Genomic DNA, 10380 nt, shown 5'->3' on the forward strand with positions numbered 1-10380 from the left:
AAACACATGTTTTAAATAAAATATCTAAAACTGAAAGACTCTCCAAAAGTGTCAATCTATGAAGCCTCTACTATAAGTAGACAAGTGTTGGGACAAGACCCACGACTACTCAAAATGTTACTAATAGTAACAACTCAAAAACTAGAGTCCTCCGAAAGCAAAAAGGTCTTACTCAAAAGCTGGTGAGCAGATGAAGTGATCTCAATAGAGTCATGTTGAGGATCTTTAAAACATGTATCTGCATAATAAAAGGATGAAGGTCGAATGACATCAGTACATGGAATGTACGAGTATATAATATGGTTGAATAAACAAATAACTGAATGAAAGCACTGTAGTAGATATACATATATACTCAACTGAATGTAAAGAAACAAAGGAGTAAAATTATTTAAAACTTTACAAAATACTCTCTCATCTCTGAACTCTACATAATAAGTGATATATAAAAATACATATTAACTCTATTGGGAGATTCTTTAACCGACAGCCATCACTATGAGCTACATGACGATACAACGTCTCGCCCATGCTGCCAGAACTGTCCTATACCTTGTGGGGGTATAGAACGCATCAACTAAGTGGATCCACTAAGCTATGCTAAAAAGCAAGAAGGAATCATCTAAAAAGTATGACCCTTTACCCATGTTGGAATACGTAGTTTATGAGACTTTGAGTTGTCTCAACTCGTTCCCATATCAGTGTTAAATACTATTCCCAATATTATACTCATGCTCATATGTTTAAAAACATCACGTTTCCCTTGGTTAGAGACAACTGCTTAAACTACCCTCTTAAAAGAGGTAACTGCTCTTGAAATATCATTTGAACTCATAACTTATTTAGAAATCTAAGTTTCTCTTTTAATAATGTAAAAATTGATACCTCTAAGAATAGATAGTACCCTTATACTCTCACTCAATTCATACTTGAAAACTCTTTCTCAAAAACACATCAAAATCATATTTTAATATGACCATTCATGACTTGGGAAGTCATACTGCATAAACACTGATGGTATACGTAGATACCATACTGCTGATACATTAATGACATACTCGATTGTCATACTAATCATGTTTTAGAAACACTTTTCTCAAAACTCATCTTTACTTTCTCAAAACTCGGTTAAAGAACTCAAGTGTTGGCTTTAAAAAGCTTTTCAAAATCTATAACTCAAATCATAGGGTTCATGATGAATTATGGACAAAAATTTCAACTTGACGACCTCAATAACCATATAGAAACTCATGAATACAAATCTTTCTCAAAACTCATCTTTACTTCCTCAAAAAACTCAGTTTAAAACTCAAGTGTTGGCTTTAAAAAGCATCTCAAAGTTGATAACACAATTCATAGGTTCATGTAGAATTATAGACATGAACGACTCAACCCAAGAATGTTAATGCATAACATATATCAATTCAATAATTAGGAGTAGAATTTCAAAAAGAAATAGGAACTCGAGAATTCAAAATTAAATCATCTCAAGAATACTCAAATCTAGGGGTAGAATCCCAGATTAATCTTTTACTGATTTGAAAGTAGATGTAGGGCACGAGGAAGAACTAGTCCAACATTATGATAGCCTTACATACCTGAAAGAACAAGGTTTTTGAAGAATCTTTAAAAATCTTGAAGAAGAACTTGATTACAAGCCTTGAACCCTATATGGAAGGAGAACAATCAAAAAAACCTTTCTTGAGATTTCTTGAATTAGTTTCTTGAAACTCTATGGGCAAGTATTATGATTTTCATCAGTGATTCATAATTGTATGGAGGAATTTGAGTTGCAAAAAATGAAATTCTTGGAGAAGGACTTACCTTGAAGAAGAAACTTGAAAAAGATGGAAAGAATCTTGAATGTAGTTTTGTACTTTGATTTTTCCTTAGAGTTTTGCCTTAGGGTTTGAGAGAGCAGAGATTGATGGATTAAAAGATGGAAATATGATTGTTTAGGGCTTTATAGGAGTTAAGAATTTGTTTTTAAGGTTTTCCTAGTCGTGTAAGGAGAAGAAAATTACCTTATTAAGAATTTTCCCACGTCCAAAACGGAACTCCACTACAAACGTGGAGTTCAAACGTGGAATGACGAAAACTTTGTGGCATTGGGAAGATAATTAAAACAACTTTAATTTGATAGGTTATGGTCCTCATAACTCTTTATATTTAAATAGATATGGTCGTTTTAAGTTGACCTAAGTAAAATTTTATGTCAAAACCTAATCTGTAAGGAAACATTAAACTCAACTTTGTGCTAGGAGTTTTTTTTAGTTACCTTAATTGATATCCAAAACCATTCCCACACTAAAGAATTTACCTTTACACATATGGGAAAATTTACGAATCACCTGATTTGACCCTACAAGTAAATGAAGAATGGTTTGAGTCTTAACATAGAAATTTTCGAGGTGTTACACTATCTCCCACTTGGGATCATTCGTCCTCGAATAAGGGCTTGTCTGAGAATGGAAAGGGGTTACTCTTACTGTATTCAAGTCTAACTCAGAATCACAAATCACGTAACATAGGGTGATTATTCTGATCTAGATTACAAGATTTGGGTTCTATACCTCTGTAGGAAATCTCATCCCAAGATTACTACTCCTAACCGCTATATTCAGCTAACCTTGAGCTCATATAACGAAACACGTAATGTATCACACATTGTCTACATGTTAACAATCCCACATTCAAGCTTAGAACCTTAACCACTCCATAGACTCCTACTAACCCACTTACTAAAAACTTCTCATCCTCTCATCATTCTACCAAACTTAAATTTCATGCATTACCACCAGGAAGTTATCTTAGTACTCACTGTAAAACCTTATATCCTTCTTCCTCCACATTTATAATCTTAGATGGAATAAGCACACCATCACTATCACAATAACAAGTAGCAATCCTCTCCTCCATCATCACATAACTACTATCAACAACACCCCTCTCCAAAACTAAAAAGGATTACTAAAAGGACTTTAGGGCAAAAGATCATAAGCACGATTCATTCGAGAATTCTGATATAAGAATATGCATGGTATAACATGATGTTGCTAGCCATTGAGAGTAAATAATGAACTTGTGAGACTAAACATACTATGAGACATGAATACTTATATGAATAGGTTAATATCTTGAGGATGATATCCATAAATTTATATATTAGGCCTGGGATTAATGAGCTAAAGTATTTTCCCCTTATTCTGGAAACTGAGCATAGATGTGAATCTCTCTGAAGTGTATGAGCATAGGTCATAGATACAATTCTGATATTTGGAATATCCACAAGATGGTGTAATAGCTTCGCTTAAGGAATATGCAAGATTATCAACGGATTGATATATCTTTAAAACTTCTTTAAAAGACAGCACTATCTCATCCTCAGCACTTGACTTGATTTCTCATCTTATCACCTCTCTCTTACGTTTGGAGTTGACACTCTAAAGCCATGGATCTATTCTCATCATCTCTAAACTGGTCTACATTCCATTTACTCTAATACTCAGAAAAGACTTATCTCATGGCTACTGAACTCTCTATAAGTAGGTACTAAGACTCCTTTTAAGACCTATTTCTAAGATGCTTCTCTTAACCTCTTCTCAATGGCTTATAAGGCAGCTTCCTCTAGCTCTTAAGGGAAGAAAATTAATGCTTACCTCAGCCTATTACACATTAATAGCTCAATTATACTACTTAGGCACACATGAAAAATAATCATTAACTTAATTGGAACCTCGTCTAACTACATTCAATCTTGGGTACACCTCTTAATTATCTTGGTATCTAATGACTTAGCAACACTTCATTGCTCTCATCTAAAAGTTAGAATCTCATACTTGTACCACTCACATTTATAAAAGGTAACACCTTAATTTCTTACCTACTCTATGTCAAATCTACCAGATTAGATCTCAAACTAACATCATCACCCTCATGTTTCCATTCTTTTTTACCACCGCTCTCATCTCAAATTCAAGCCTAATGTTTATTAATAAAGCCATATATCAATATGATTGCTTGCTTACTATACTAACTTATAACTAAGATATACAAATTAAGAAACACTCTCCCACTAAAATCTCATGAGAAGCGGTCAATCTTTATCTCTCTTTCTACATACTTATGAATTATCATCATATTCAATTTCACGACTTAAGTACTATTTACTCATTCACTATACATCATTGCCTAATTAGTTCTATAACCCTTTGAATATTATGGGCTTTCCATTAAAGATCATAATCCTAGATTAGAGCTATCACCTCATGAATACTCCTACTCTTCTATTCAACTACACTTGATCATTACTAACACAATGACATATCATCATAACCTCCTTTCTAGTTAAAGTATACTATAACCCATCCTAACTAGTAACTGTTCCTCTACCTTCTATCATGAATTCTATACAAAATTATTACTTCTTAGTCTACCCATAAGGGAAAACACCTCATTAATAACCTACTGGGTGCATGGCTATAATAACATAGCTTGCCTCATCACTATCTCCCTTTCTTAGATTACTGAACTTCTGCATGCATTTTTCTAACTTTGGGCACTTTTACTACTATGGCTTATAATCTAATAACTCACACTATCTATTCAGATGAAAATACTACCTAAGCTCCAAAACACACTTTGGCATAAGGGTCTCAACTGAAACAAGGTTAGAGAAAAGAGTCTAGGAATACATATCGCTTTTTGCTCAAACGCATGATTCATATAAATAATAGTGCATTCTTTTGAATCTCAACACTTAAGCTCACTCATGGGATTCTCTTAAGCCCCTTTGCATTCTCCATGACTTTCTCAAGAATTTTGCTGAGATTAACTCATCGATTTGGAACTAGCTTTGCTTTTCAACTACCTTGAGTATAAGGGGTAGTCGAATGAATCTGAGAAACACACGAGTTTGAATAAGTTCCCTACGACATAGCTCTACTCCACGATTTAGAGTATGAAATAAGGGAAATGTTTCCTAAATGTCTGTAGTCCCTCATTTATAGAAGTGGGGCCCTCATAACCATAAATAAGATCCTACTTGACACAGATTCATAGATACCTAGGATACTTAAACACTGTGCTCTGATACCAAATTTGTAAATACCCGAGCCTACACCCTAGACATGGCCGGCGCTCGAGAACCATTGTTGGCCCACAAGCGAACCCTTATAAAGGTTGACTACAAATGGAAGACTAACTCAAACATACATAAGCATCAAATTGAAAGAAAGGTTTAAACATAGTTCACTGAATCTCAAAACTTCGCTGAATATACTGAGTATGAAACAAAAGTTTTAAATAAAATATCTAAAAGTGAAAGACTCTCCAAAAATGTCTATTTATGAAGCCTCTACTATATATAGACGAGCGTAGGGACAAGACCGACAACTACACAAAATGTTACTAAAACTAACAATACATAAAGCTGGAGTCCTCCGAAAGTAAGGAGGTCTTACTCAAAAGATGGCGAGAAGATGAAGTGATCTTAACGGACTCATGTTGAGGATCCTAAGAACCTATATCTGCATCATGAAAGGATGCAGGTCGAATGACATTAATACATGGAATGTACGAGTATGTAATATGGTTGAATAAACAAATTACTAAATGAAAGGACTGTAGTAGATATAGATATATACTCAACTTAATGTAAAGAAATAAAGGAGTAAAATTATTTAAAACTTTACAAAATACTCTCTCATCTTTGAACTCAACATATATAAAAATACACATTAACTCTATTGGGAGATTCTTTAACTGGCAACCATCACTATGAGCTACATGATGATACAACGTCTCGCCCATGCTGCCAGAACTGTCCTATACCTTGCCGGGGTATAGAACACATCAACTAAGTGGATCCACTAAGCTATGCTAAAAAGCAATAAGAATTCATCTAAAAAGTATGGCCCTTTACCGATGTTGGCATACATGGTTTATGAGGACTTTGAGTTTTCTGAACTCTTCCCCATATCGATGCCCAATACTAATACCAATAATATATACTCATGCGCTCATATGTATTGAAACATAACTCTTCCTCTAGTTTAGATAATTGCTCGAACTACCCTCTTAAGAGAGGTAACTTCTCTTGAAATATCTTTTGAACTCATAACTCATTTAGAAATCTCAATTTCGCTTTTATCAATGTAAAAATTGATACCTCTAGGAATACATAGTCTCCTTATACTGTTACTCAATTCATACTTGAAAACTCTTTCTCAAAAGTATATCAAATTCATATTTTAATATGATCATTGATGACTCGGGAATTCATACTGCATAAACATTGATTGTATATCTCGATACCATACTTCTCATACATTGATGGCCTACTCGATTGACATACTAACCATGTTTTAGAAACTCTTTTCTCAAAACTCAGTTTAAGAACTCAAGTGTTGGCCTTAAAGAGCTTTCCAAAATTTATAACTCAAATCATAAGGTTCATGTGGAATTATGGACATGAATGACTCAACTTGAGGACCTCAAAAACCATATAGAAACTCATGAATACAAATATTTCTCAAAACTCATCTTTACTTCCTCGAAAAACTCAGTTTAAAACTCAAGTATTGTCTTTAGAAAGCTTATCAAAATTTATAACTTAATACATAGGATGTTCGTGAGAAATTATCGACATGAATGACTCAACTCAAGAATGTTAATGGATAAAATATATCAATTCAATAATTAGGAGTAGAATTTCAAAAAGGAATAGGAACTTGAGAACTCAAAATTATCCCATCTCAAAAATACTCAAATCGAAGTGTAGAATACTAGATTACTCTTTTGTTGATATGAAAGTAGATGTAGGGCGTGAGGAAGAACTAGTCTAACACTATGATAGCCTTACATACCTGGAAGAACAAGGTTCTTGAAGAATCTAGAAAAATCTTAAAGAAGAACTTGATTGGAAGACTTGAAGCCCTAGCTTGAATCAGAACAATCAAGAAGACCTTTCTTCAAATTTCTTGAATTAGTTTCTTGAAACTTTATGACCAAGAATTATAATTTTAATTAGTGATTCATAATTGTACGGAGGAATTTGAGTTGGATAGAATGAAATTATTGGATAAGGACTTACCTTGAAGAAGAGACTTGAGAAAGATGGAAAGAATCTTGAATTGAGTCTTCTATTTTGATTTTTCCTTAGAGTTTTGCCTTAGGGTTTGAGAGAGAAGAGATTGATGGATTAAAATATGGAAATACGATTGTTTAGACCTTTATAGGAGTTAAGAATCCATTTTTAAGGTTTTCCTAGTGGTATAAGGAGAAGAAAATTACCTAATTTAGAACTTTCCTGCACCTAAAACGGAACTGCACTACATTAGTTAGTAAAATGATGATAACTCTCTACTCCAATGGCGGAATAACGCAAACTTAATGGAATTGGAAATATAATTCAAAGACATTTAATTTGATAGGTTACGGATAATGTAACTCTTTATATTCTAAGAGATATGTTCTTTTTAAGTTGACCTAAGTAAAATCTTATGTCAAAACTTAATCGGTAAGGAAACTTTCAACTCAACTTTGTGCTTGGAGCTTTTTTAGTCACCTTAATTAATATCTAAATTCATTCCCACACAAAAGAATTTACCTTTACACATATGGACAAATTTAAGAATCACCCGATATGGCCCTACAAGTAAATGAAAAATGATTCAAGTCTTAACTTATAAATTTTCGGGATGTTACAATCTGCCTCCTTCTCAACGCAATAAACTTTATGTCCAGTCTAATAAATGTGCTTTTATGGGTTATAGTACTTCACATAAAAGTTTTATTTTCAATGATCCATATTCTAACAAATTTCATGTTTCTAGAAATGTTGTTTTCTTTGATAATCAATTGTTCTTCTCTACTCATGTTGAGTCATCTTCTGTTTCTCATTGTCTTCCTACTTTTGAGGATTTATGATCTTATTTTAAGTGGTCCAAACTTGTATTTGTGTATGAATGATATCGGCAAACTCTGCCCCATCCCTCAACTGATCTGCCACCTGAGATTGCACCACAACTAGAATTTGAGAATTTTTCATGGTCTGATCCTCCTATTCCTACTCGGTGATCTAGTAGAGTATCTCGTACTCCTAATTGGTATGTATTTTCCTCTACTTTATCCACCATTTCTGTTCCAACTTGTTACGCACAAGCTTCCAAGCATGAATGTTTGTAGAAAGCAATGGAGGAAAATCTTTTGACCCTTAAAGAAAATAACACATGGGACAATGTTTCATATCCTTTAAATGTCTATCCAATTAGATGTAAATAGGTTCATTCAATTAATGTTTATTTTGATGGCACTCTTGATCAATACAAATCTCGATGGGTTGTTATTGGTAATATACAAGAGTATCGTGTGGACTATGAAGAGACTATTCCACCAATAGCAAAATTACTACGGTGAGAACAATTATTGCCATTGGTTCCTCGCAAAACTAGTCTCTTCATCAAATGGATGTCAAAAATGTTTTTTCCACAGTGATTTTAAAGAAGATATTTATATGAAACCTCTATCTGGTTTGTTCCCATCACCTACATCATATGTATGAAAGTTGAAGTGGTATTTGTATGGACTAAAATAAGCTCCTACGGCTTGGTTTTACAAATTTTGATCTACTTTGCTACAATTTTCTTTTGACTAGAGCAAATACGACTCATCTTTGTTTCTTCAAAACACATATACAAGTTGTGTTCTTATTTTGGTATATGTAGATGACATTATTATTATCACGGGTGCAGATTCTTCATTAATCACTAGTCTCCAACAGCAACTTAAAGATTCTTTTCATATGAAAGATCTTGGTACTCTTAGATATTTCTTAGGTTTGGAAGTTCATAATAATTCTTCAGGTGTGTTTCTAAACCAACACAAATATACTCAGAATTTGATTTCTTTAGATGGTCTTCAAGATTCCTCCTTCGTAGATACTTTATTGGAATTGAATATGAAGTATCGTCATGAGGAAGGCAATCTTCTTCTTGATGCAGCTATATTTCAACAATTAGTTGGGAGCCTAAATTACCTTACTATTATTTTTCCTGATATCTCTTTTGTAGTTCAGCAAGCTAGTCAATTTATGCAAGCTCCCCGTCATATCCATTTGGTGGCAATTCATTGCATCATTCGGTATCTTCTAGGAACATCTACAAATGGATGATTCTATCCTTGTGGTTCTCCTATTCATCTTAATGCCTTTAGTGGTTCTGATTGGCAAGGATGTCCTGATACTCATCATTCAGTCACTAGTTGGTGCATGTTTCTTGGACAATCATTGATATCTCAGAATAGTAAGAAGAAAGTCCGTGTATCAAAATCCTCAGCAGAGGCTGAATATCGATCTATGTCTACTACTTGCATTGAGGTTGTACTGCTTCATGGATTACTTGTTGAGATTGGATTTCCTCAATCTAATCCTTCTCCTCTCTATGATGATAATACAAGTGATATTCAGATTGCTACTAATCTGATTTATCATAAGAGGACCAAACACATTGAAGTAGATTGTTATTATATGCGAGAAGTTATAGATAATAGAGCCATTACTCTTTATTGGGTTTTAGCAAGGTGTGAATAGGAAATAAAAAAATGAGAAATTGGGAAATGTGGGAGAACCAATTTGGAGGGAAAATGAAAAGTCATTTCAAATGGAAAGTCTTTGCAAATGAAAATCATTTCTCCCATATTGTTAGAAGAAAGGAAAAGTGTTGTCCTTATATTAGGGAACACTTCCTTTATATCTTAAAGGGTTAAGTAGAAGTGCCCCCTTGTGTCATTGTCGTCACTCGCTCGGCTTCGGCTTTGGCATTGGCAAATGATGTGATTGATTGATAATTTTTTAGGCAAAATTTATTTAATCAACCTCATTAATTAATTTCATTTTTCATAAAAAATAATTCAGAATGTTAATTAATTAATTTACGGAATTAATTTTGCATAGCAGAATTATTTGAAAATTTGCGCATAACGTAAAGAGATATATTTTTTCTCATTTTTCAAACACGGAAAACTTTCTCTCTTTTGCATACATTTTCTTACAAATCAAATTGTCAATCAATTGAGTCTATGTGTGCTCTCTTTGATGTTCTTTTAGTTCGTTGAAACTATTGAAGTTTGAGGTACCGCTACCTCTTTAATAGTTAATATGTTTTATCTTGGTTGGAATTAATCTACTAACTCGGGTACTTGAGGGGATTAAACTTCTTAAGGATACACATTGGGTTTTGTGGACTCGGACTATTTATTTTCTGTCTATTTCATCTTTACTGTGTTTGTTTTTACTAACCTGGAGATAGCACTCTTCCACACGTGTCCATTGATCGTTAGATAGCTAATGCATTTATAAAATTCATGGCATGACAAAGACAT

At 33.5% G+C, this 10380-nt stretch overlaps 1 protein-coding gene across 1 annotated transcript; it reads left to right on the forward strand.

The window, feature by feature from the left end:
- Positions 1-8959: 8959 nt before the first annotated feature.
- Positions 8960-9589, forward strand: LOC107057905 (uncharacterized mitochondrial protein AtMg00810-like). The gene is made up of 2 exons (XM_015303004.1): positions 8960-9141; positions 9214-9589. The coding sequence occupies exons 1-2, from the start codon at positions 8960-8962 to the stop codon at positions 9587-9589; spliced, it is 558 nt and encodes a 185-aa protein (XP_015158490.1).
- The last annotated feature ends 791 nt before the right edge of the window (positions 9590-10380 follow it).

The sequence above is a fragment of the Solanum tuberosum genome, unplaced genomic scaffold (genome assembly GCF_000226075.1).
Source record: "Solanum tuberosum cultivar DM 1-3 516 R44 unplaced genomic scaffold, SolTub_3.0 scf00407, whole genome shotgun sequence".
Lineage (NCBI taxonomy): Eukaryota > Viridiplantae > Streptophyta > Magnoliopsida > Solanales > Solanaceae > Solanum > Solanum tuberosum.